Genomic DNA, 25,938 nt, shown 5'->3' with positions numbered 1-25,938 from the left:
ATACTAATTCTCTGTGCATGTCCTCTTCATGATCCTAATAGTCCCATGCCTCCCATCGACCGGACTTCCCGGCCAAGCCATGCACTTGCCTCGATATGCTCAATCTGATCGCCATCATACTAGGGTGCCGCCAAACGACTCTCTCATATCGAAATATGGGGGTTACGGTCCCAGGTGAGTTCAGGGGACAAAACCTCTTAGAATTCAAGCCAAAGTGAGATATATTATAGAGCAAGAAAAATCTAGCCAAATGCACATAGTCCCTGATTTTTCGCTATCTCGTAGAGTGCGCTGGAAAGCAAGTTCGTGCGGAAGCTGGCGGTCGTCGTGGTGCCGGCCTGGTAGCCATTTCCAATTTTTTACCTCGATTTTGTTGGCGTGGTTCAGGCTGAGCTAGATCGGGCGGCAACAAGGTGTACGCAACACTTTTGCAGGAAATACAGACAACTTAATTGCTTTTCAAATAAGTGTTTACCATCACAAGCATGACTGATCCTCGTTCAATTTCCGCTTCACTCTGGGCGACACTGGAATTTTCAAGTAGGGTTAGAGCTTTGGTCTTACCTGTGTTCACTTCCCCCCGCGATCTTGTCTCTAGTGACTACCCAAGTAAATGCGATGTTCGGACGGCCAAAGCGTTTTTGGCGCATGTGTTCCGCGAGTGGCTTGCTTCCTGCCGGATGGCCCAATGGGTTGTTGTTGCCGGCGAGCTCGTGAGCTTCCATTGGGCCAAAAAGTTCTCTTTCCACGCGCTACCCAACCCCCGCGCAGCTTAGCCATAGCCATAAGCGTACGAGAGCCAAGCAGTCAAGACAGATCACATAAAACCATCAAGCGCATGCAAAGCAGTCAATTTGGCGTCTGATTGCAGGCAGGCGATCAGTTTGTGTCCGGGGCACAGGGCTATCTCAATGGCCCTTTCGACACGCAGGCAGATTCAGAGCTGAACGCACGCTAGAGAGCTAAGAAGGACTTGCGTTCAGCTTTGGATGGTCACTTTCAAACGAGACGAGCAAGACGTTATTGCCTAGAAGAACATGCATAAGCAGTGGAGTGGAGACCGCGCGGGAATTGTGGTTGGAGGAGGACGGAGTCAGCGGGGCATTGTAGCAAGTGCGACCCGAATGGATATCACGACCAGATCGGCGTGGAGCGGGCCGATCTTAGAGCCCGGCTGGGTGATCTACGTTATCCCTTTCCCGCGGAAAGAGAAAACTACGTCATTGCATTGTCGGTGTTGGGTGTGATCGAAACCCTCTCTCCAGCCTCGTACGAAACCCACATATGGCTTGTCTGACCGGCTGCAGTCAAGACTCATGAAACCAATGGATTGCGGTATTTTCTCGCCCCAGCATCGCGGGAAATGCATTTTGCCACTGCTGCCTGGCACCCAAGCCAGCACCAACATCAGGAGTGTGATGCACGTTGCTGTCGTACTGTATCTGCACATTACCTTGGCCGTCTGAAAGCGCGCATTGACGTTACATTTGAAGGACGTGTAAGCAATAGTAATGACCAAGAATCCTCTTTGCGTTGTTCAGAACGTGCGTCAAAGCGGATTTTAGGTCCCGGAGTTGGCTGTCGCTTCAGTCAGTCATGTAGCCTGAGTTGCCGGGCTACCTAAATTGCAAGGTGGGGCTCTGACCACAACAGCGTGTCCGCGTTTACAGTTAAAGACGCTCGGGCAAAAGGACTTGCTGTGTGACCGGTTTTGGTCCATTTAATTATGTTATTTCACCCCTCCCGAACACCCGTCCCAACCCGCAGCCCGAAGCCCAACATTGCTAACATTGCTAACATTGCTATATAGTGAAACGGCTCGGAAGTGCACAGCGAATTTTGGCTTAGGTTTGAGAAAACGAATTTTGGATGCGACCAACGGCCAGCACGGCTCCCTACAGCACGTTTGCGGGGCATTGAGAAAGCGAATTTTGGACATGGCCAACCAAGACCAGGATCAAATCGAAGGTCAGGCTGGACTCACCGCGTATCCTGTGGCGTTAATCAGAAAGCGAATTTTGGACGGTGCCAATCAGTGCTCGCATCCTGGCTAGACTCACCACGTATCCTGTGGCGTTGGTCAGACAGAGCTACTTCGTACTGTCGGTGTGTACCACAGAGCTCCGATTGGATATAGGCAACGCCATCCCAATCAATGACCATATCTCAGCAGCCAGACAAGGGTTCGTGCATTGCAAATTTTGGCCCGATGCAAAGTGCACTTTGAATAGTGCACTTTGAGAAGCTGGGCTGTGTCTTTAGGCCTCAGGCTCCAGCGTGCGACCATCATCATAAAGAGCTGACTCCTGCTCGCATATCTCGGACCCAGCAGCTTCAGACAAGACTCAGCACAAGCTTCTATCTCTGGATATTTACCTTTTCTCTCGTTGGAGTGGTAGCATCTGTTTTATTTCTTCAGATAAACTGCTCTTCTACTCCTTCACGTCTTCATCCCACCTCAATCTCACCATGTCGCGGGCGCCAAGAATCCCCGCTCCAGAGTGGGATCGTCACAAAGACCACATACATGACGTGTATGTTGTGCAAGGCAAGACACTAGAAGAGCTGATCAGTTTCATGGCAAAGGATCATGGCTTTGAACCCACGTAAGTCATTCATGCGCTCCTTTTTGCTCCTGCAAGCCTGGCTATTCACTTTGATTCGAGATATTGATCTGCCAATAATTAGCAAGGCACAATATGTGCGCAAGCTGGATGGTTGGAACATGAGGAAGAACTTCAAGAAAGAAGAGTGGGAGCATGCCGACGCCTTGGTCCGGAAGCGAAAAGCGGCTGGAAAGGATACTGAGCTCGTCATAAGCGGAAGGGTCATCGAGGGCAAGAAACGGAGGAAGGCGCTCAACAGATACGCCGTCCTTCCAACATTCTTCCAGGCAGCTTCAAGTAAGTTGTGCGAGAGCTCTAATAATTATCAAGGACTAACCTTCTCCAAGCCAAGTTTGAGACCGGCCACGACGAGGTCACAGCCAGAACCCCGCCCTCGACTGGAGGAGACCCATTCATCATGTACAACAACCTGCCCTGGTTTCAATTTCAGGACCACGTAACAAAACTGGGTACTTAGTCTCATATCTTGAATACTCCGTGTCCCAGAGCTAACCTCATACCATATAGCGATCTCTAGCATGCCATCTGGCATACTCATACCAACCTCGGTCGAGCTTGCTACTTCTCTGACCAAAAACGTCTTCGGAATTTCCGTGGAACAGGACATGGGGGACACAAGAGCTCTTAGCGACTTGTCCTGTCTATTAGAGGAGAAGGTGCCCAAAAGGCGGGGCGACAACTTCAACTGCCATATCGAGAGGTTATCCCAACCCCAACCGCTGCTCCAGGTCCTCCAGTGGGCCGTCTTTCTCTCTTCCAATGGGCTTCTCCCCAACGAAGAAACGGATGCCCTGTTGAGATGGGTCACTGCGGGTGGGCACAGCCTGGCCATGGAGCAGATTCTCCGAGTGGGGGGACCTACAACTCTGATTTTTGCATCCAATCTCCTATTGAGCGCCATCAGGATTGGCAATGAAACCTTTGTCGAGATGCTCCTCGACCAAGGCATTAGCCCAAACAGCGCGGATTCTACCTTCACCGCGAGAACTGCTCTTCAAACTGCAGTAATTTCTGCAAATTCTGGAATAGTTCAGCTACTTCTTGATCGTGGGGCTGATGTTAACGGCACTATTCCTGGGCCATTAGAATATATCCCCCCCCTCAACCTCTTCCTTGCGCATAAAAATCGACCTCTCCAGATTCTCAAGATATTGATCAAGGCTGGCGCAGATGTTAATCACATCAAGGCAGGTTACCTTTCCGCGCTTCAAGCAGCTGTTTCACATGTGGACCCAGACGCGGTTACTGTCTTACTTGAAGCTGGAGCCGACGTCAATATGCCGCTTGGAGAAAAGTACAAGGTGATATGTACTCAGACCTGGGAAAAGTACACAGTTCCCGGAAATAAGATCTCATTGCCCACCCTCTGCACCCCACTTAGCCTTGCAGCTTCATGTGGGAACAAGGAAATAGCTCGGCTTTTACTAGAGGCTGATGCGGATATCGACGGATTGTGGTTTAGCGAAGCGACTGTCTACGAAAACTTGCACATGTTTGGCTCTGTGGAGGCAACTAACGCATACTTGGGCACCGAAACACCGCTACAGTTATCAGTGCGATTTGGCCACCTAGCCATGATTCGGTTTCTCTTGGACGCTGGTGCCAATCCTAATGCTGTCAGCATATCTGGTTCAACCGCACTTCAAAGTATCTTTGCGGGGGGTGTGCGCAAGCCTATGCTGCAGAAGGTGGCGCATTTGCTCTTGAGCCGAGGGGCTACTGTTAATATCCCCGCGAGCAGGAATCTCGCCGGGATGACGCCTATCCAAGAAGCCGCTAGATGGGGGGACATTGGGTCAGTCGGTCTCTTTGTGGACAATGGTGCTGATCTGAATGTTGCTCCTTATCATCTAGGAGGGCGAACAGCCTTACAGGCTGCAGCCGAGTCTGGGAACGTAGACCTAGTCACTCTCCTTATCAAAAGCGGTGGGGCCATCAACGCTGATGCTGCCGCGTATAATGGTCTCACGTGTCTCCAGGCTGCAGCTTCGTCGGGTAACCTGGCACTGGTCAACATACTGCTCCAACTGGGTGCCGATGTCAATGCCCCAGCATCACTAGGGAGTGGACTAACATCCCTCCAGGCCGCTGTCAAAAGAGGTGATGTAGGGATGGTCGAAAGACTACTGGATGCTGGCGCAGATGTCAACCAGATCATCAACGGTCAAACGGCACTCTGTTCGGCCATCGGGAATTGCCACTACGACGGCTACAGCAACGACACCTACAGCAACGTCAACAACGAGAGTATCTACAACCTACTAATGGAAAACGGTGCCAACCCGGATCCTATAAATGTTGAAACAACACCCTTGGCCATTGCGGCCAGTAATGGTCAGTTCCATCTTGTGGGTCGGCTTCTAGACGCCGGGGCGGACGTCAACAGACCCTCACTCAACCCGTTGAGAATACCCAACATGGCCCCAGGTCTGACTCCCCCACAAACACCTCTCGCCATCGCAGTTGCACACAGACATGAAGATGTGGTAAACCTCCTGATAAACTCGGGAGCTGGTTTAAATCACGTCGCGCATGTTGATGGAGCAAATCCTCTTCACTATGCGTTTAACAATGACAAGTTTTCGCGTGGAATCACAGAATCACTAATCCGCAGCTCCGCTGACCCCAACAAGCCGTCAGCAACCGGGGTGTTTCCAATCCACTTGGCAGCTAAATGCTTAAGCAGTGAAGATGCGGAAGCGGCAATAAAGATACTCATTGACGCTGAGGCTGACGTACACTCCCAATCGTGGGCTACAACAGCACTTCAGATATCCGTTAAAAGGGGTCACGAGCGCGTTGTTAAGATGTTGCTAGACGCTGGGGCTGACGTAAACACCCAATCGCGAGTTGCAACAGCACTTCAGAGAGCCGTTGAAAAGGGTCACAAGAGCCTTGTTGAGATGTTGCTTGACGCTGGGGCAGACATCAACGCACCCGCAGCACCGAGTTGGGGTACTACAGCCTTACAAGCTGCAGCCAAGAGAAACGATCTTCATCTCGTGCGAGACCTCATATCTCGTGGCGCCGATGTTAATGCTCCACCAGCCATCGAGATCGGCGCAACAGCATTACAGCTCGCAGCTATACATGGGAACATCAACATGGCTATCTTGCTCCTTGAGAATGGGGCAGACGTCAACGCCGAACCAGCGGCTAAAGAAGGACGGACGTCGCTTCAGGGGGCCGCTGAACGTGGTCGTCTGGATATGGTTTACCTATTGCTGGAGAATGATAAGGAAATGGAATCAATCGAGGAGCGGTGTCAGGAGGCGGCAAGGTTTGCGGACTCAAATCATCATCCAATACTTGCTAAGGTCCTTCGAGAATGGAAAAGGCCATGAGGAGATGCACATGGTCGTTTTGTCTTGGGAAGCAAAGTGTAGCCATACGGTGTGGGCATTCCTTTATTGAACAGAGTATACAGTATAGACAAGAATGATCTGCTCTTTCCATTTGAATTTACGAATAGTCGCGGTTTCCTTAAACCTGGTTCTTGGCGGCAATTCCAAGCTGTGAGAACAGGCTTTTCTCACAAGTTACCATCAGTATTGACAAGCGAGAGCAGCTTTTATTCCACGGCAGGATACTTGACATGGCGACGATGAAGAAGAAACTAAATCGTGCGGGTACATAGATAGCTGCCCGAAACGCTCACTCCACCGGCAACGCTTTAAATATGTACTTCACACACCCTGCCATAATCTCTCCACCGACACCACCATTGTTACAATTCTTAAAATTGTTTTCGAATAGAGAATCACATCTCGCATCGCTATTTTCACTGAGTGGCTTCCATGCATTGGCATCGTCCATCCTTTTCTCCTCCAACTCACAGGAATCATCCCACCCTGCCTCGAAGTAGTACTTGATTCCGCCCTTCGTGAATTCGTGGTGAAGAACTGAATCCTTGTCTCCCTTGAATATTCTGTAGCCTTTTACATTTTTGCACGCCTTCTTACTGAATGACCGAACACGAGCGGGAGCCACGTCTTTGTGCTTGCCGAATTGGTCGGGCTTGTAGCATTTCTGTGAGGGAACGATCATGTGACTTTCATACTTTATGAATAGTCTTACTTTATGAATGTTGTATAAATAGCTTTAAGTCAGAGCTTTCCTTAGGAATCTCTTTCTCTCCTTGTAAACAATCATTTTGCCCAAGTCGCACTCGACCTCGTTCGTGCTCTTGTCCCGTCACAATTTCTGCTCTCCGAGAGTCCAAGGGTGCTTCTTCTCGCGGATCCTGTACGAGTACATGCCGCAACCAACATTGTAGCTAGCCGTGGTTGACATTTTTCTCATGCCACCTGTTAGTTAAGTCAGCGGATTGGTTGATCGTCAAGGACAGGCATAAGGATGGGAAACTTACTTCCTTTGTGTCCGCAAGTTGACGCGCCAAAATATTCCATGACCCCATCGCACGACAATTCACATTCACTTGCGCTGGAATCCCCATTTGGCTCCCAAAGAAGGTCGACCCTGTAGCCTTCGTACAGACTTGGATCCGGCGGTGGCGATCGCTTGAGCCACCGGATGGGCTTCGCCTTGCCGGAAGGGTCGATAGTGAACTCAAGCTTTTTGTCAGGGGTGACGTTCTGACAGAAACGGCTATAAAAGTTTCCAGCTGGTCCATTCCAGACGTTGGATGGAAGCGGGCTCCAGTCGTTGTCTGCACACTGTGGTCCGGAAGCTTTGGACCTAGCATTTCTGATCTCATAACCTGCTCGCCACAATCCAGTTTTATACTTCCGGAGCGAGCTCGAGTGTGAGAGCCATAATGGCCTATTCGATTGTAAGATATTGGGCATAGACCGGGTGCTAAGGATAGGAAGCAAGGCGGGAAGGGATGCCATACATGATGTGCTAGAAAAACCATCATTAAAGATTTGAGTGCAGGCGTTTTTGCATTCAACACCTTCGTTCTTTTTCAAGTAAAACTCGAAAACATCATCACCATAGCCTGAGGCAAAGACGTCTTCAGGAGTGTATTCAACACTGAAATCTTTGTCCAGTTTGTAGTGCTTCGTATCAGTACAAAGCTTCTGAACCAAGCTATCAGTCGATTAGCACAGTCACTTCTATAGACCAATGAACTTACTTGAACTAAGTGCTGCTCTCCATGTTCTCATTCAACTTTCCGCATTCTCCATAACTGGGTAGCTTTGGGGGCATTGGTACGCGATTGGACGGCATGTTGTCGGCCAAAAATTTCATCGCTTGATCCTCCTTTTTGCCTACTTCTAGCGAGAGGACTACACTCTCAATCACACACCCACAGCCTTCATATTTTCCACTCTGATTCTATTAGTAAATTCCATGATACTCGGGGTAAAGGGTAAATACTACCTTGCAAACAAATTCAGTGTCATCCTTCAGTGGTAGGTCGAGCTCGCAATCATCCTTGGTACAAATCAAGTCTGTCTTGCTAGGATTCGCACAAGAACTTGTAGAAGTAGTTTTCGTAGACGTGGTTTTCGTCTCAGTCACGGTCTGAATGGAGTTGGAAGGGATGTGTACTCCAGTGACGACAACTTTCTCCCCCTCTTTAGCAGCCGCCTTGTCGGCATTGAAGACATGAAAGATGTAGCTGAGGAAGCCAAGGCCCAAGGCACCGGTGAGCGGTCCGGCGCTTGCTTGAAGAAGAGTTAGCTCCTCTTCACTCATAAGACTAAGCGCCACACTCTCAACAGCATCTGAGTCGCCAAGATCTTACGTCTCCGGAGCCTGAGCCCAAATCGGGCACAAGTTCGAGCTGCAGAACCTCCTTGACCGCAGGATGGTCAGGAGAGGCTCTGAATACCTGATCCGTCATCCGTCATCCGTCATCAGTGTTGTAAGTGCGGCGTGGGTTGGTGTGTGTCGTGAGAAACTTGGCGAAATTTCGAGAGCGATGGAAATCATATACTTAAATGCGCGTAAAATGCACCACAACTCTTTTCCAAGTAAAAGCTATATCAATCAATAGAGAAAGTCGCAAAACACTTTAAACATGATGAAACATCTTTTTGCAATTATATTTCAACATTTTACGCCCGATCAAAGACGCAAAATCAGGTGCAATTCTCAAGTGGCGCTCCAAAAACACCAGCAATCCCTGGTCAGCGGCGTCAGACCCCTGGTTGCATTTGACCAATACGAGCCAGGCATGGCGTCTACAGTATCCTTGTCATATTTCAGAGCCAATGAAAATCAGGGATGGAGTCTACAGGAGAGGCAAGCCGGTCGCGGCTTGCGCATAGAGCCTTGAGGAACGAAGATGGCTATGGCGGTTTTCAAGGTGCTTTTACAGCATTGGCCAAGAGCCTGCTAAGGCACGGGAGAACCTTTGGGTGGTGTTTCATGCGGCCGGAATTGGTGAATGGGTGGTGTAGGGTATCATGGTGGCGCATTTGGCACGCCATCTATGCGCTGCAACGTCGCAATAAAAAAACAAGATAACGCTGACACGTCAGAAGGCTACGCGCAGGGGGGCGAAATTAGATCTGCCTCCACATCTGCGCTAGTTTCACGTGCCACCAAATCACCATAGTAATGAGAACTCACTCTGATCTAGCCCAAGGGTGCTGATATTGCTGTCAAAGCCGGCTTTTCGCCTCAACTGTGCAAAATGAACATTTTGTAGGAAATAGGCGAAATCGCCGTCAATTGAGGTGCCTTATCTAACGCGGAACTATCGCCTGTTGCGCCCTTCGAGCTGCATCTCTCTCTCGTGCCTCCTTGGTCGGTGACGGCCGTCCTCTCAGTTGTTCAAAGTCGAATGCGGCATCAAAAAGGATGCCCTCGATCGTAGTCACTCGTGAGATCGCCACGTAATCCAAGCCGGCTTGGAAGCTCTTCGTGGAGAGGTCGGCTACGGCTCGGTCGACGGTCATCCCCTGCGACTTGTGCACAGTGATGCTGTACGCAACGGTTATAGGGAACTGCGACCGTGTGCATGATATATTGCCGATGAGGAAGTCTCTCGTCGATCGGAAGACTGGTACGACGTTTGCAAGGCTCGGATCTTCGAAGTATGGCGGCCCGGTATATCGATCGAAGCGGATGAGGAGGAGGAACGGGGACTCTGAGCGAGGGTCAGCTACATCGTGTTTCCAAGCGATATCATAGACATCTCCCAAAGCCCCGTTGACGAGGCCACAGGTCGTCCACAGATTCTCGGTCAACATGACCCAGGCTCCAATGCATAAGGCGAGAATCTGCTGTAGGCTGCCGGCCGTATTCATCTCAGCTTTCTCAGCACCAAGTCCGGTATTGGTCGCCGTGATACTGACGCAGGGAACTTGCAGTCTCTCCATGTGCTGGTCGTTGTAGTCGCGGACCTGCTTATTAGTCTTATAAATGCGGATCGCATCATCAAAAGATGCCACTTCTCGCATAGAAAGAGCAATCGGTCGAGGAGGGAAGAAACGGTCGGTCGAGAACGGAAGGAACGGTCGAAAGCAGGAGCGGTTAGTCGAGGAAGGAAGCGGCGAGGGAGGAAGCGAAGGTAGGAACGTTCGGTCGAAGGAGGAGGAAAGGAGCGGTCTCAGGAGACTGACCTGATGTTAGCAAATGTGTTCAAAGTGAATTCGATGACGGCAAGAGATCCGATCAAGCTGAGAAGTGTTGGAATCGTTTGGCCTTATGGCCGCAAAGAGGGAAGCAATGACCGTGATGTTGAACTCGCTGCGTTGCATGCACGCGAATAGCTTGACCGGCATGCGGTTCTGAAATCAGAAGGCGGTCAGGTTCTGCCGGCTTTAGCTTTATACGGAAGGCGGTGAGAGGAGTGGCAGAATTCTGACCACTCCCCATTCAGGATTTGCCGTTGTGGCTAGTGATTGTGGTGGCGCAGTGCTTACGTAAAGGTCCGGCAAGCTGACTTCACCTTAGGCAAGCTCCGCAGGGTTCTCTTAAACCCGCTGCGCTTACGGAGGGCCCTTTCAAAAGTCTTGTCCTGGCGCTAGTTCAAAATGGGAAATCTGGCGGCTGTGGCTGGGCCAAGTACGTCAAGTACTTCCTCTGGGATCTTATCCACTAAAGGCTGCTAATTTTATAGCAGCTTGCACTCACTGTGTGACGTGGTGGTCCCCCTAAAGCCCCTAAAGTTGTAGGGGATATAGCAGCTAACCTACTGGGGCTGGGTTCTGCACCTTGTACCTCAGGTAGCCGACAAGGATTGAGGGATGTGGCGCATTTAGCGTTGGACAAGACTTTTGAAAGGGCCCTCCGTAATAAAACAGCAATTTTGACCTCCATGCAGAACACCCCAATTCTTTATCAAATTCAGTAAAACTTTGCAGGTATATTTAAAATAAAGCAGGAATACCATCATGGTTTTTGGAACATTTGTATATTTTTCTTAGGGCGGTTATTCTCATTTTGGTGCTAAAAAGCCATTTCGCACTGTGCGTTTTCCAGTGACTCTATAGCGCAAGTACATACGAAGATTTTCGAACACAGAATGATATCAATACCTTGTAATGAGTTCATCTTTTCAGTGTCAGAGAATTTGATAAAGAATTGGGGGATTTTGCAAGGGGGTTAAAATTGCTGTTTTATATGGGATTTGGAGGTGTCCAGCTCACTTGTCTGTCCAGCTCGCTTATCATGCACGTTACGTACTGTTAAATCTCGATAAAATCGAAACTCTACCTTACTGAACTAACTGACCCTCCTCATTTCCCAGTACAAAGAAATTTTTCAGGGTCGAGGCTGTGTGGTTGGACTTAACGCGACCGCAGTCACTAGACAGGTTGACCCTGCTAGGTAGTCTCGTTCGTTTCCTGCTCAGTCGGAAGATGGCGACGCGATCAGGGACATCATACATGGGATACAGCTCTGGCTTCGGGGGGAGAAACAGAACGCGGTCAAAGAAGGCAAACAAGGTGGGAAGGCAAACTCCTCTAGGCGAGGTGCAGCGAAACGATCAAGATGAAGGCAAAAAGCACACTGACAGGTACCGTGATTGCGCAGACTCTCGTCACCACCAAGCGGCGCCCATCGTGACTTGGTCTCCTTCCTGCTTGGGCTGTTGCGACTTGTCAGAAAGAGCGGCTTGGGTTTGTCGGACATCACAATCTTGAACACCATGGCCTCCAAAGCAACAAACCAACCTTTCCGTGCTAGATTTGTTATCAACACATCGATGAGCCATGTCACGGCGGCCACCGTCCCCCCATCCCGCCCCACCTACCCGTCGTGGCCAAGCAGCCAACATTGAGGGGCAGGAGCTGTCGTCTTCCTGCTGTAGGGTCGGCGTGTCTACCAAGTAAATCATCTTGTCAGGATTTTCGTGAGAGAATAGGTGAGAATGCTAGTGAACACTAGGCATTCCATAATCCATGTTCACGATACGAGCATTGAGGAACACGGAGTGTTCATGTGGGAGGTGTAGGGTAGCTTGAAGGTATGAAAATAAAACCTTAATTTTTAATTTTCCTTTGTTAATTAATTCAGTTGCATGCTGTTGATAAAAAAAAGCATTCCCACAGTATTGAGCACACCCATTCCCACATTTGAGGCCCCCTTCGCAAGGCAAACATGTGGGCTCAGCCATGGGCTCAGCCTCACATTTGTCAGTGAGAGGTCAAAAACTGAAAACACACTCGCGGTGAAGAAGACATGTGTAAATCGTCCAGTTGCCGAGTCATCGTGATTCGCGGATTAAGGAATGAGGCGAAAGAGGCAAACGAGGCAGCACTTATTTGACTGGTTGTCGGGGACATGGCGAACAACCAATGCGGCTCGCATTTATAAGTTGCTGCCCGATATGCACGCGCTCCGCCCTGCAACCACCTCGGCTGGATATTTTGATCACGAGAACTTCAAAGACCTATGATCTTCCCATGCTTTGGTGGAAGGCGACGGCAGCTCAGCCCGGATGCAATCCTGTCGAGTTGTGCGCTGCCACGTTGCGTATCAACCCGAAATGAGCCGAACAAAAGGTGGTGTTTTGGCCCTCGGTCGGGCAGCATAGCATTGCCTCATTTGCCTGCAAAAGCAGATTGATCCTTGGCGCGTCTCCTCGTTGGTGAAACACGGTGACGGCTTCCGAAACACAATAAATAGTATCCATAGCCCATGCATTCCTTAATTATGGGCGGCAACACCAAATTTCGCATCGTCAACGTGGAGTACTCCACTTGATTCCCTGCTCTCTTTCCAGACACCTCACTACAAGTGGTGGAGCACTTGACTCTTTCATCTCAACAATCGACATGACCGGCTCAGGCAGCTAGCCCACCGAAAAGGCAGAAAAGAAACCATGCCCCAGCAACATGACTCGTCTGAAGGCGATGGGAAGATAAGTTCGTTTTGGGATCTAAGATTCAATTCTCAAGGGTCTATGACCTGGGAAAGTGAAAACAAGACATCCCGCGAAATATGCAGGGAAGTCGGATCAGCAGGCTTGGTCGAGTTCTTCATGACCAAGTCTGAGAACACCAACCGACTTGCGCTCGAGGTAGAGGTAGTTATGAATTTCTGTCCAGAACATATCCTGGAAGAGTTAGAGTCTGCCTGTCCACTGGCTACGGTGAAGAATGTCTCACTCCTCGATGACCGGACGAATGACGACACCGACAGGCCCTCAATTTCCCGAGGGTATCTTGGACCTCTCAATGCATATAAACTCTACCTGGAGTTGCAAAAGAGGGTAAAGCTTCCATCTGGATCTCATAGACACATATTCGCTAACGCCACATAGCGATTCCGATGCCAGAAATCCGATACCCAGACTGGGTCAGACGGGACGCAGCTACAGCCAGATGCCGATCGTCGTCTGATGTAAGAAAGCTTCTCGCTGTTAGTTACTACGTTCTCACGCTACGTTGATTCAGATTCGTTACAAACCTGGACCCTTGGACGATGATGGCCATCATGGCAACAGCATCACTCCATCAAGTCGGGGCATTAGGAACAAGTTTCTACCGGCACTTGGCCTTTGAAAGCTTCATTGGCAGCCACTGTCCAGTAAGATACTCAATATCCATATAGATAATAACCACCTAGACCTCATATATTTATAGTCTAATGGACTTTCAACATTCTTCCAAACATTTCGACTGGCTTTTGATCTGCCATACTATGTGTTTAGACGGGCGGCACGCCGTAAACCACCACAAGACCACCGAGGCAGAGGCCCCAACGCCACTCACAGAGAGGCTACAGACTTATCTTTCCTTACAAGGATACCGGCTGGATCCCCGCCTCGTTTCGAGCTCGAATACCTTTGCCAAGCCCAAGTATCTGTACTGATTACAGGATCTGATCCTTGGAGATGGGTTGCGTACTGCTTTGTCGACAACTACTTTGACCAAGAGGATACTGGGGACAGCCCCGACGTCTATGACGAGGACAGAGAAGTCGACGAGGATACGGGTGTCTGTCATATCCAACCCGACCCTCTCACAGCCGGAGGTCTGGACGCCAATTTTCCAATCAAAGGTCCGCGCGAATACTTTTTAGCTGTTTTACAGGCACGGCTGCGAGATATCAGGGTCGAATGGCAGAAGTTAGTGAGCGAACTGGAAACGCTGATTGGTAAATATGTAGGAGAGATTCCTCTCACTCCATCGTCTTACGGCGTGGTGTTGACAACCCCGCAGATTCAGCCTGGTCCCATCCAGACGACGACAACAACGCATCATGCCTCACCCAATTGCCATGATATCCCCACCATCATGAATTCCCATGTATGGGCTGACCAGACCACGGCGCTTCTTAGAAAGCTAGCCCAGAACCTCAAAATGACAATCAAGCAGTTGGAGTCTTTTGAAGCTGACAAAGTATTTTCAACAGTCGCTGAGCGAGCAGCCATCAGCTACATCCCCACCATCCGCGAGATCACGGAAGACTTTAGGAAGTACCAACAAAAATTGGAATTTCTCACCGATGACTGCGATTACTATCAGAAGAGGGTAAGACACGAAGTTGATTATAAGATCGTAAGCTAACCATTGTCGAATAGCTCACATTCCAACTGAGCTACGTGGGGGCGAATGATGCGAAAGCCCAAGCCATCATGGCAGCTTACGGGCAAACGATGACATTCGTAATGCTGTTTGTAAGTAAAATCGCTATGGTCTCATAGGCATATAAATGCTCATTGCGTTATCTTCGTTCAGTTCTTCACACCCATCGCACTCGCCGCTAGTGTGTTATCGATGCAGCCAAAAGTTATACCCGCCCCGCTGAGACTAGATGGCACGTCGTTCATCATCTTGGTCATCATCTTCATGGTGTTGATATGGTCTGCCGTGGGCGTACGGCTGAACTGGGAGCGAATCACGCAGAGCTTGAGACGTATTCTCAAACCAGATCCAGACCGTAGGGATCTAGAATATCAGGAAGATTGAAAAGGAAGTAGATATCGCAAAAGAATAAAAATGTGTTATAGTTTGTGATTGGGTTTGGCACTAATCGGTTCAGAACTTTCGATGTTCCTATTAAATTGATACATCAAGAAAAGGGGAGCCGATTAGCTGGGTCAAAAGTGAACTGTATTGTGCGTTGATTAAGGTGGTGATAATATTCTATAGTGTTGTGGCTACGCGTGCGCGCCTAATAGCCGTGGGGCCTTCACTGGTCTTCCCGCATCATAAATCCTCCTGATTGTAGATCAATTTATATAAACGCCTTGCCTGGTCCTGCGGCCAGCCCGCTAAATCATCGAGTACTGTAAGTGAAAGAAAATGATAGCTTTTTTTCTCTTTTGGCTTCTCCTAGAAAGACAAAGGAAGAATGTTAATGTTAGGGAAATATGCCGTGCGCTCGAACGGCCCTTAGTGTTCCACGTGGGTGGGAGACTAAGCGGTAGAGTGATAAGGCGCATTGGATACTGAAGGGGAGTGTTGCAAGAGTGAGCGTCGGGGGAGGGAGTGGCAGAGGACCGGGAGTCGAGGGAGGCGGACGGAACGGAGCGGTAGCTGGGCAACCGTGCAAGGCCAGGTAGCAGATATTGCTGGGAAAAAAGACCCGGTCCCAGTATCGTTATATGTTGTGCGGTGAATGCCAATGCTGTCGACATGGAACTCGTTTCCGTCACTGACATCCACTGCAAAGCCTCTCCCAATACAACGATGCAGAAGACGAAACAGGTCGCAAGATAGAAAAGGTAAATCTGTGGTCGGGAACGGACATGGTCCGCGCCAGTGTTGGTAAACTTTTCGTCCTCATCACTTGACGATAACTTTTTCGAGTTTACAGTAGGAGCATCTGGGGGTCCCGCAAGCTGGGCAACGGTCGACAGAGACTTTTTGGCCGCCGGTGGAGCACACGCAGCAAGTCCAAATGAACGTGGTTCGTTTTCGTGGTCCCTAGCCAGCAAATTTTGAGTATTCAATCGCAACGCGAACAGACGCGGATGACACCTACATGTTCTGTGAAAGGTGGTCCTGGACCATCGATGAGGCAATCCTCGGTCTCGTCATGGGCTATGATGGAGGTCTCTGATAGCTATCATGACGATTAGCCTATGTTCGCAGAATCCCCCTTGTATTTCCGGATACAGGCCGCCGAGGCCGATGCCGATTTTCTTCATCCCATTCAGCTTACCAATTGAGACATTGGCTAGGGATGAGAGCGCACTGCGCCCTATCCAAGCATGCGCCGTGTTGTCGAATTGGATCGATCGATCACCTCGATATCACCAGATAGGCTCATGAGCTGAAACTTGGGACAGAATCATCGATGATCCCACGATCTAACGTGTCGTCGCGGTCGCGGTCGCGGAAGTTCGGAGACGAGAGCTGGAGGATCGGCGAAGACGGAAGGAGTGTAGAGAGAAGGGAGGGCTGGTGAGGAGGGCCAAACACGAGCCCATCATGGTCGGAACAGTAGCAAGCCGTGGTGCGTGAATCTCGGAGGGACAAAGATCGGGAAACACAAAGATCGAGAGGGACAGAGAACGGTAAAGACGGAAAGTACTGCAACAAAAAAAGTAGGGCCGCAAATGATTTGCGTTGGAAAGGGGTAACTGAGCGACCACGGGCCAAAGGACACCCCGTGCCAACATTGCAATGTAGCAAGTACTTTGTACTCTCTACTTTGTACCAGGGTTGCCATGGCTCGCTTCAAGGTATGGATAATTACTCAATACTCAGCTCTCTCGGTCCGTTAAAATTCCACAGTGCGCCACAGCCAAGAAAAAGCAATCCCCTAAACAGTGGTCAGCTCAATTTAGTTTCATGGCGCTATTGAAAACAAACTTGGACTCGCTGAACAGCCAGCTTTCACACGGTGGTTTACAGTCCTGTGACGGTACAAGAGAACGAACGAGGTCGGGTGCGACTTGGGTAAAATGATTGTTTACAAGGAGAGAAAGAGATTCCTAAGGAAAGCTCTGACTTAAGCTATTTACACAATATTCATAAAGTGGGACTATTCATAAAGTATGAAAGTCACATGATCGTTCCCTCACAAGTCCGCTCTGGGGTACGCGTGGCCCTGCTGCCATTGCCATTGGCCCACCTGAAAGAAACAACAGACTATCATACATTGGTACCTGGTGCTACCCCAGATGATTCGTCTGGAATTTGAAATTTTATTTAGGGCGTCATTATCACGCACCTAACCTGGTGTAATAAATGGCACTTAAAATGTAGCTGAACCACAACATACAGCTTCAATGCAGCAGCTCATGTCACGGGCCAGATGAGATCAACTCAAGAGGTAATGCCACTGTATTGCGAGAATACTACGATGGAGAGGAAAGAGAGAAAGCGGGCAGGCGCGTAGACGCGTAGACGCGTTGATAGTCCCTGTGGCCTGCCCCGTGCGCCCTAGTTACATATCGACCCCACCCTGGGTCCAGCTCTCCGGACGTTCCCGTCACATCTCACTTCGCTCAGTTCGAATCTTAAGGCCTTCCCTCCGGAGATGCACCTCATGTTGCCGATCCGCCAGCGCAAGCGCCGTCCTAGTGGAAAGGATTTTAATAAAAATCTGTAGCTAAGCCTTCTCTGAAATGAAGGAGTCACTGCTGTCTAGGTCACTGTGCTTCCATGGGCTTGTTGAAGTAGTTAGTGGGGTTCAGCTACATTTTAGGTGCTTTTAGGTACATCGGGTTCGGTGCTTGATATGTCCGCCCTTTATTTACCGGGCAGGCAAGCCGCATACCAAACACCAACGGGTAACAAATAGGCTACTTTCCGTTAGCATCGTAAGGCAAGCCGCCTTTGTACTTCGTACATTTGTACAAACTTCGCCCACCTCACGTTAGCGGGTGTCTGGGCTCAAACCTGCTCACTTCAGGATCAAATTCAAGGTAAAGCTGAGCACAGACAGCACCATGACATCTCGAGAAACTGTACAGTCTTGAGTACTCCCAACAGCTCGTATCGCTAATTATGCAGTGAAGGTTTACAGGGTTTTTAGTAGAAATGTGGTCACGCTAAACTTGTTGGCGGACTGCTTAAGATGGACATTTTCAGGACGAAGACCAGTCCAAGCGGAACAAGTCCGACTGGACAACTGCAGAAAATTGACTCGAAAGTAAAGGCGCGAGATTATTTTGCATTTTCTCGCGATGTTGATGAGACTTAGGTGCCGATCGTGATGTCATTGTCAGCTGCTTTTGAGAAGTGCCGTGAAATCGAGCCACAAGCCACAACGTGGAGGGAATCACGATGTAACCCTTTCGGCGGGCTCCCCGAGGCGTTTACACCATCACGACTGACTCTTTGAGACTCAACACAATTGACTCGTGTGCCCTGCTCAATTGTTTGGACTTGCTGCAAGCCCAACAACTCTTGTTTGCATTGAATTTACCCACCGATCTCAGCCGAGCAACGGTCAATTCACCAAGAATGAATCCGGCTTGATGGCGGTCGCTTCTCATCCCACCAAGGTACGAAGCCTCCCGTTTTAATTGGATATTACTGCAGGGGTTTCAGGCTGGAGCAAGCATTGCCGCCCAGATGTGGACTTATCTGTTGGGGGTGACAAGGCACTCCGCATCCCCAGCGTCAAATATGGCAGAGATTATGAAGCCTAATGCGGATAAGCCGAGTCCCAAAACGCATAAGGGCTGAAAAAAGGAATCCTACCATCTCGAAAAGGCGCTTGAACTCATTTCAGGCCTCTAACACAATCAATGCCATGCTCCTTAACCTTGCCGGTGCCGTAGAGCCTAGAATGAGGACGGAAGAGCAAAAGGCCTTCATCTCCTAAAACTTCTCAATGAATACAGGTTTGGCTCCATAACACCTGTGAGCGTGGTCAGAGACGTGATGTAAAGGAATGACACTGAACACTTCGCGTAGGAGGCGTGAGCATTTATTGTGAGAGAGATGACAGTGATATTGCTGTGAGTAGATCACCAAGAAACAAAGTCGGAGGAGACAAGCTCGGACCTGATTAAAAGCCAGCTAGAAGGGCCGCAATGAAACAGTAGAACGTTGTGTGGTGCGTAATAGATAACCCGTGATGATGGCAGAGAGTCTAGACCAGTGGTTGTTACCTAGATGTTGTTACGTTCGAGCCCAAGTTGCACGAGAGCCCACATGACCAGGGCACACGCCGCGGGGCCGATTAATACCGGGCGAAGGGGCGATGATGGTTACCGCATCACATTTGAGTGGCGACTATTGTGGCATTCTACAACGGTGGGCGTTGCAGCAATAACGCGATCACTCTCACAAAGTGGAAGAATATGATGACAAGAGGTGTTTTGTTGCCCCCTTGACGTTCCAAGAGCAGCATCAAGAGGCCACACACTTGACGGAAGCGTGACACAATCAACCAATATATGAAGACGAAGCGCAATTGAGTAGTACGGTAGTTGGTGTGTCACGTTGCGAAACGGTTAGGCTGTGTACTATCAAGCCGTCGGTGATGCGGTGACAGGGACAACACCAGCCTGACCGCGATTGGCCCCGTGATCAAGTGAGTATCACCGGAGCAAAGGGCTGATACAGCGCCTGCCAAATTTCCAATGGGTGCACGAAGAAAATATGGGCAATTCAAACCGAATGTACAATTGCACATTGCACAACTTGACCGACCTTTGTATTAATATCGAGAACAGGGGAATGCCCTGCCGCTTTATGTATCAAGCCGGGCTTGATTCATTCACTTGAAACTCCTCGGGTCCCACTTTCTATGCTAAGACCTCTAGAACCTGCTTGCCAATGGAGATGACCTTTTCCTCTTCTAACCTTCCCGCCACGAGCTGAAGGCTGATTGGTAGTCCGTGCATTACACGACGTCAACTAATAGTCCACGGGTCAGATAGGGGCATGATGAATGTGTAGGCTGGGGATACACGTACACTCTTCGTTGATGGACTTGCAGGTTGGTCCCAAGGGCTCATAATTGGGGTCGATCTTGTCGACGTACACAGGAACTATCGCAGGTGCGAGAGCAGCTTACCCAGGTTTGCAGCGAGCTGGAGCGCACTCGGCTACAGTTGGATACCGTGACCGAGGCTCATGCAGCACGATCGCCTAGTCAGACATATGCGGATGCTGCCAGAATGACGCCTGTTAGTATTACCACTCAAACTCTATCCACGATTCGATCGACAACCTCAGAACCGGTGTTCTGCACAGTAGACTCATCCAGGGTGCCCAACGATCATATCGGAGATGCTACACCAGCAGTGTTTCGCAGGACCATTGAACAGGAAATGCGAACGTCTAGCGACCAACTTAATTGGCGATGTGTTGCCTTGACTAGAGATAGACGAAATACCAACCGCCTGAGGGTCATCGGTAGGAACGAGGAAGAACTGAAGAAAATCAAGACCATTATTGAGGCCAAGAAGGCTTCAGGTGCGAGAGTCCTTCGCGACCAACTGTACCCAGTCAAAGTTGACAATATAAACCGTACCGCCGTTCTCGACCAGGAAGGCAAGGTCCTTCCTGGAGCAATGGAAGCCTTGGGCCAAGAGAATGAAGTCCAGATTGCCAATGTGGCCTGGTTGAGTCGAAAGGACAACGCAAAGGCATATGGATCCATGGTGGTATACCTCACTAAAAACAGCGATGCCAGGAGACTCCTACAGGAACGCTACTTCCTCGCAGCTGGTGAATCGGCATATACCAGCGCGTTTGAGCGGAGAACAGGACCAATACAATGCTATAACTGCCAGGAGCTCGGCCATAAGGCGTTCTCGTGCAGCAAGAATCGGGTATGTGCAAGGTGCGCCGCCGAAGGCCATAATTATAGCGAGTGCCAGACGCAGGTACCTCAGTGTGTACCCTGTGGTGGACCGCACGAGTCGTTCAACAGAAGCTGCCTGAAACTCTACCCTCCTCAGCATGGGTAGGATGTTTCAGGTAATCCAACTGAATGTGAGAAAACAGGATACAGTACATGAAAGCCTAATGAATGACAAGCAACTCCAAAATTTTGCAGTTGTGGCGATTCAAGAACCACAGGCATGGAAGAGCAACGGTAAACTAGTAACAGTCGCTATGGGGCACCCCAGATGGATCAAAATGGTCCCCAGGATTTGGAGGGATGGCAGATGGGCAATCCGGAGCATGTTGTGGGTGAATCGGAACTTGGAAGGCGAGCAAGTACCAATACAGTCCCCGGACTTAACAGCAGCAACCATACGACTCCCGGACCGAATAATGTTAGTTGTGTCAGTATATGTGCCGGGACGTAAGCCCCAGGCTCTTCGAAATATATGCCATACCCTGCACCAGGTGATCCTCGACCTTTGGGGTAGGACAGGGATGGTAGTGGACGTCATCCTTGCTGGAGATTTTAATCAACACGACCGGCTATGGGGATGAGATGACGTGCCATTGGCAAGGCAAGGCGAGGCCGATCCGATCATCGATCTCATGAACGAACACGGTCTTTGCAGCCTCCTCCCGAGAGGCACGAAGACATGGCAAGGCCCTGACAAGGAAAGCACAATCGACCTGGTGCTGGCGACGGCGGAGGTGACGAACGAAATGGTGGAGTGCTCCATACACCCGACAGAACACGGATCGGACCACCGGGCGATCCAAACGACGTTCGATGTCGCGATGCCTGAACGGATTGTCATGGAAAGACTGTTGTTCAAGAACGCACCATGGACAGCAATCAGAACTAGGGTGGAGGACAATCTCCGAGAGCTTCCCTGGACCGTCGGCGTGCAGGAGCAGACAGATCAGTTTATGAGGGTCGTCCTCGAGGCGATCCACGAGCTGACGCCCCGAGCACAACCAGTATCGTACGCGAAGCGCTGGTGGACGAAGGATTTGACAAGACTCCAGCGGGTGTACACGTTCTGGCGAAATTAGGCTAGGGCAAAGCGTCGAGCAGGTCAGGGGAGGCCCGATCTGGAAAGACGGGCCAAGGAAGCATCCAAGGAGTACCGTGATGCCATCCGGAAACAGAAGAAACTGCACTGGGAAGATTTCCTAGTGTGTTGGACCACACTGACATCCTGGGGGACTATGACTAGGGCCTTAGCTAGCTGGGCAGAGGGACATATAAGGGCTCGATCCCTCGCAGCCATTGATGGAGGGCCATCAGTTTTTAGGTCTTGCAAGCTTTGTCTTAGATTTTGGGCCTCAGTGCCAGTTGCCTCCACGGCCAGCAATTCTATTCTTTTCTCCTCAAATTTTGATATTTCCTATTACTAGGGATATGATCACATTCTCTTATATTTTTACTTATTTTTAACAGATCTGGTTATCAGGCAATTCCTGTTGGATGGTCTGATTTTTGCTGAATTACAATAAGCTGTTATCTTAGCTACCCTACAAGCCTGAGTGGGTGGGTGTGGTCGTTTTGGTCCATAAGGTAAGTTCCCCCTTTTTACTAGCAGAAAATGTCAATATATGGAAGGCAGCCAAGTATTTGAAACCTGGAAAGGACATCATGGACGATAGGGTGCCCCCTTTAAAGAGACAAGACGGCTCCACCACGGAAGATAGGGTGGAGCAGGCAGAGGAGCTGCTCAGATCGTTCTTCCTGCCGTTGCCGGCCAGGATTGAAGATGAAGGTGACCGACCGCAACGGAGGGAAGTTCACATGCCAGACCTCACCATGGAGGAAGTTGAGGAAAAATTGCTAGCAGTGAAACCTTGGAAAGCGCCTGGAGACGATGGTCTGCCAGCAGTGGTGTGGAAACAGCTTTGGCCGGTGGTTAGATACCGTGTCTTGCACCTCTTCGACACATCCCTCAGGGATGGTGCAGTACCCCACCAATGGAGGAGCGCGAAGATCATCCCGCTGAAGAGGCCAGACGGGGGAGATTACACAGAGGCTAAGGCCTGGAGACCGATATCGCTACTATCAACACTGGGCAAGATACTCGAGGCAGTCGTTGCAGAGCGGGTATCCTATGTGGTGGAGAGCTAAGGACTGCTACCCCCAAACCACTTCGGGCCAAGGAAGCGAAGGTCAGCCGAACAAGCACTGATATTGCTGCAGGAGCAGGTCTATAAGGCATGGAGGGCCGGCAGGGTGCTCAGTCTAATCAGTTTCGACGTCAAAGGTGCTTACAATGGAGTGTTCAAAGAGCGACTACTGGAGAGGCTGAAGGCGAGAGGCATACCTGGTGGACTGGTGAGATGGATTGACGCCTTCTGCTCTGTGCGAACGGCCGCCGTGATGGTAAATTGGCACACATCACAACTACGGGAGTTGCCACAGGCAGGTCTCCCACAAGGGTCACCGCTGTTGCCAGTGTTGTTCCTGTTCTTCAATGCAGATTTGGTGCAGAGAAGAATCAACGCAAAAGGTGGTTCGATTGCATTCGTGGACGACTACTCGGCCTGGGTAGTGGGACCAACAGCAGAGGAGAACCGAGCCGGCATCCAATCAATTATAGACGAAGCACTGGGCTGGGAAAGACGGAGCGGCGCGACGTTTGAAGGAGACAAAACGGCCATCTTGCATTTCACGCGAAACGCCGCGCGTACGAGCGACACGCCGTTCATGATCAAAGGAAAAGTAGTCAAGCCAAGGCGAGCCCCAAGATCCTGGGAGTGGTCATGGACGCGAAACTACGGTATAAGGAACACATAGCTAGAGCTGCTGCAAAGGGGCTCTCGGCTGCCATATGTCTGAGAAGACTGAAGATGCTGTCACTGCGGACGGTGAGACAACTATTCGTAGCAACAGTAGCTCCCACCATGGACTATGCGTCTAGCGTGTGGACGCACTCATGCGGTGTCAGAGAAGCAGCTTGGTTGAACAAGGCACAGATGATCGGAGCACAAGCAATCACGGGAGCTTTCCAGACTGTAGCAACAACGGTGGCAGAGTCCGAAGCTAGTATCCAACCGGTACAGGAACGACATGCGCAAGCAGCAACAAGGTTTTGGATCAACCTCCGGACCCTTCCCAGGACACACCCATTGGCTACACTGAAAGTGAAAGTGTGTCGCCGATTCGTGTCGCCGATGCAGAGGATTGCTCAGGCACAAGGGGACACAACCACTGAACGAATGGAGATCATCCAGGAGTACGCTCTACCGCCATGGAGAGACCGTACACTAATGTCGTGCGACCCTAACCGGGAGAAAGCCGTAGAAGCAGCAAAGGGGGGATATGGCATAGTCATTGCCACGTGCTCCTCGCAGAGAGGGGGCATGCTGCGATGCTCACAGACAAAGATGGGAAACCTCTCGTTCTTCTTAGGAGGAAAGGCAGCATCTAACGGGGACAAATAGACGCCAAACATACAGGCAATACGGGCAACAATCAAATTCGCCATTGCAACAGGGAGGCTTGACATAGACCAGAAGCCTCAGGCACACTAACTATTCAGATCAAATCCTACTAGCATCATACAGTCTCATTTTGACAGACCGTGCTTCAGCTGCTGAGGATAGGATGCTGAACACTAGGAGAAATTGGCCCTCAAGCAGGCCTGTCACGGGATATACACCAGATTGGACCAGTCAGTAAAAAGTGAAATTGTGGGGCTTCGGGTGATAATGGAAACATTGTACGAAACGTAAATAGCTTAGCGCAATGGCCCTATGGGGTGTGTCCCCCTGGCGGAATAAAATCAAATCAAATCCAAGGAATGAAGTAGATCAGGGTATATGTTTGTCAACCTATATTATAAATATAGTTAACAGACTAAGCACTACCTTGTCCCCGCTCAACGAATCATCATGCATTACCGCCCCAGACGATGTAATTTATCCTTGAGTACCAATCTTGGGCATGTAGCTGAGCATAAAGCAGCAGACAGAGTTATTCAATACAAGCCTTCATCTATCCAGACATCGCTGAAGCAAAATCGTCGCAGTCTCCGAGATACTCAAAGTTGATGAGAGACTGGAAGCCCCCACCAAGCGTCGGTGACCCCTTGCTCACCCATATGACCAGATTGTCCGGATTGTTTGCTCTTACTACCTTACAGAGACGCTCAGTGAAATTCGCTAGCGAAGGAATCGACAACCTCGTCCCGACGATTAGGACGGCATCGACGGGCTGCGTTAGGTCGCGGTTGAATGCGGCCGTGATCTCTTCTTCGCCAGGACAATTTTCTCCGTAGAGAAGAACATTTGGTCGGAGAAATCCCACAGCTCGCTTTCGCTTGCGTGCCATGACCCGATTCCTCTGTTCTGTCTTACACAAAGGGCAGGGAGCCAGTACCCATCGTGGGAAGGACGGTGGAGTGACCTGTACAGTGTGTGAGGGTCTTAGGTGGCAGACTAGTGTATCTGCCCGGCCATGGAGCCACATTGTCCTCTGAGAAAGATAAGTGAGCCTAGTTTGGCGACAATCGATGTTCTGGGTGTAATGGTATCGAAGATGATCGGACTGAGCCAGGCGCTCGGCGAAGGCATCGAATGGGGTGAACATGGCTTTTCGGCCAGACCGCAATTTCTGCAACATCGGCGTGCAACGTATCGGCCAACTCCAGTGTAGAATAGGCCGAAACGTCGTATACATTGCGGCTGGATTTTTTTGAGCTGGAGAAGCTCCGATAGTCAGGGATTGTTGAGTTCAGTTTAGAGGGGCTGCTGACGGTGGAACGGGAGCAGGACTTACTGCCTGCGTTGGGTGAGACGCCAGCGCCGCTGATGATGATGATGTTTTTCTTGGTGTGAAGCTTTTTGTTTAGGAGGTTTAGGTCTCCCAGATGGGAAAGGCTAGATGCCGAAACATCCGGGGCATCATCCGGGAGTCTCACGTTAGGTATGTCCGGCGGAAATACAAAGGCAGGCTCCTGTGAGGGCCGTGCTAACTCGTGGGCGAGATCGCTTCCAGAGTGTCGACGGCATTGCCAGATGGTTTGAGGATGGTGCGGATCGAAGGCCGACAGCGGATGTCCTCGTTCCAGCCATCTTAAAGTCACTCGGCTAAGGTTATGAATCGTGACTGGAACCTTCTTCCAAAATCGATCGAGATACTCGGTGCA

The 25,938-nt window shown here is 50.2% G+C and overlaps 6 protein-coding genes across 6 annotated transcripts; 2 read left to right on the top strand and 4 right to left on the bottom strand.

Moving 5' to 3' along the window:
• The first annotated feature begins 2,257 nt into the window (after nucleotides 1-2,257).
• BGZ61DRAFT_143567 (ankyrin repeat-containing domain protein) lies at nucleotides 2,258-6,103 on the top strand. Its single transcript, XM_046237305.1, has 4 exons — nucleotides 2,258-2,606; nucleotides 2,689-2,903; nucleotides 2,954-3,076; nucleotides 3,135-6,103. The coding sequence occupies exons 1-4, from the start codon at nucleotides 2,470-2,472 to the stop codon at nucleotides 5,969-5,971; spliced, it is 3,312 nt and encodes a 1,103-aa protein (XP_046096473.1). The 5' UTR covers nucleotides 2,258-2,469; the 3' UTR covers nucleotides 5,972-6,103.
• A 569-nt stretch (nucleotides 6,104-6,672) lies between these two features.
• BGZ61DRAFT_143550 (uncharacterized protein) lies at nucleotides 6,673-7,794 on the bottom strand. The gene is made up of 4 exons (XM_046237303.1): nucleotides 7,726-7,794; nucleotides 7,483-7,679; nucleotides 6,997-7,409; nucleotides 6,673-6,934 (listed from the first exon to the last, which is right to left on the bottom strand). Coding segments are annotated over exons 2-4 (528 nt in total). The 5' UTR covers nucleotides 7,485-7,679; nucleotides 7,726-7,794; the 3' UTR covers nucleotides 6,673-6,821.
• On the bottom strand, nucleotides 7,585-8,325 carry BGZ61DRAFT_143552 (uncharacterized protein). Its single transcript, XM_046237304.1, has 3 exons — nucleotides 7,974-8,325; nucleotides 7,726-7,922; nucleotides 7,585-7,679 (listed from the first exon to the last, which is right to left on the bottom strand). The coding sequence occupies exons 1-2, from the start codon at nucleotides 8,289-8,291 to the stop codon at nucleotides 7,731-7,733; spliced, it is 510 nt and encodes a 169-aa protein (XP_046096471.1). The 5' UTR covers nucleotides 8,292-8,325; the 3' UTR covers nucleotides 7,585-7,679; nucleotides 7,726-7,730.
• A 4,392-nt stretch (nucleotides 8,326-12,717) lies between these two features.
• On the top strand, nucleotides 12,718-14,997 carry BGZ61DRAFT_402356 (uncharacterized protein). The gene is made up of 7 exons (XM_046243088.1): nucleotides 12,718-13,263; nucleotides 13,315-13,394; nucleotides 13,448-13,580; nucleotides 13,637-14,158; nucleotides 14,216-14,539; nucleotides 14,578-14,673; nucleotides 14,735-14,997. The coding sequence occupies exons 1-7, from the start codon at nucleotides 12,874-12,876 to the stop codon at nucleotides 14,963-14,965; spliced, it is 1,776 nt and encodes a 591-aa protein (XP_046096470.1). The 5' UTR covers nucleotides 12,718-12,873; the 3' UTR covers nucleotides 14,966-14,997.
• A 1,045-nt stretch (nucleotides 14,998-16,042) lies between these two features.
• Nucleotides 16,043-16,941, bottom strand: BGZ61DRAFT_462920 (uncharacterized protein). The gene is made up of 2 exons (XM_046247366.1): nucleotides 16,817-16,941; nucleotides 16,043-16,766 (listed from the first exon to the last, which is right to left on the bottom strand). The coding sequence occupies exon 2, from the start codon at nucleotides 16,621-16,623 to the stop codon at nucleotides 16,312-16,314; it is 312 nt and encodes a 103-aa protein (XP_046096469.1). The 5' UTR covers nucleotides 16,624-16,766; nucleotides 16,817-16,941; the 3' UTR covers nucleotides 16,043-16,311.
• A 7,834-nt stretch (nucleotides 16,942-24,775) lies between these two features.
• BGZ61DRAFT_462915 (DHS-like NAD/FAD-binding domain-containing protein) lies at nucleotides 24,776-25,897 on the bottom strand. Its single transcript, XM_046247365.1, has 2 exons — nucleotides 25,546-25,897; nucleotides 24,776-25,489 (listed from the first exon to the last, which is right to left on the bottom strand). Exon 2 carries the CDS (start codon nucleotides 25,467-25,469, stop codon nucleotides 24,786-24,788), a length of 684 nt encoding a protein of 227 aa, XP_046096468.1. The 5' UTR covers nucleotides 25,470-25,489; nucleotides 25,546-25,897; the 3' UTR covers nucleotides 24,776-24,785.
• Between the last annotated feature and the right edge of the window lie 41 nt (nucleotides 25,898-25,938).

This window comes from Ilyonectria robusta (genome assembly GCF_021365365.1).
Source record: "Ilyonectria robusta strain PMI_751 chromosome Unknown BGZ61scaffold_34, whole genome shotgun sequence".
NCBI classification, from domain to species: Eukaryota; Fungi; Ascomycota; class Sordariomycetes; order Hypocreales; family Nectriaceae; genus Ilyonectria; species Ilyonectria robusta.
The sequence above is the reverse complement of the archived record's forward strand: the minus strand, read 5'-3'. Positions and strand labels throughout refer to the sequence as shown.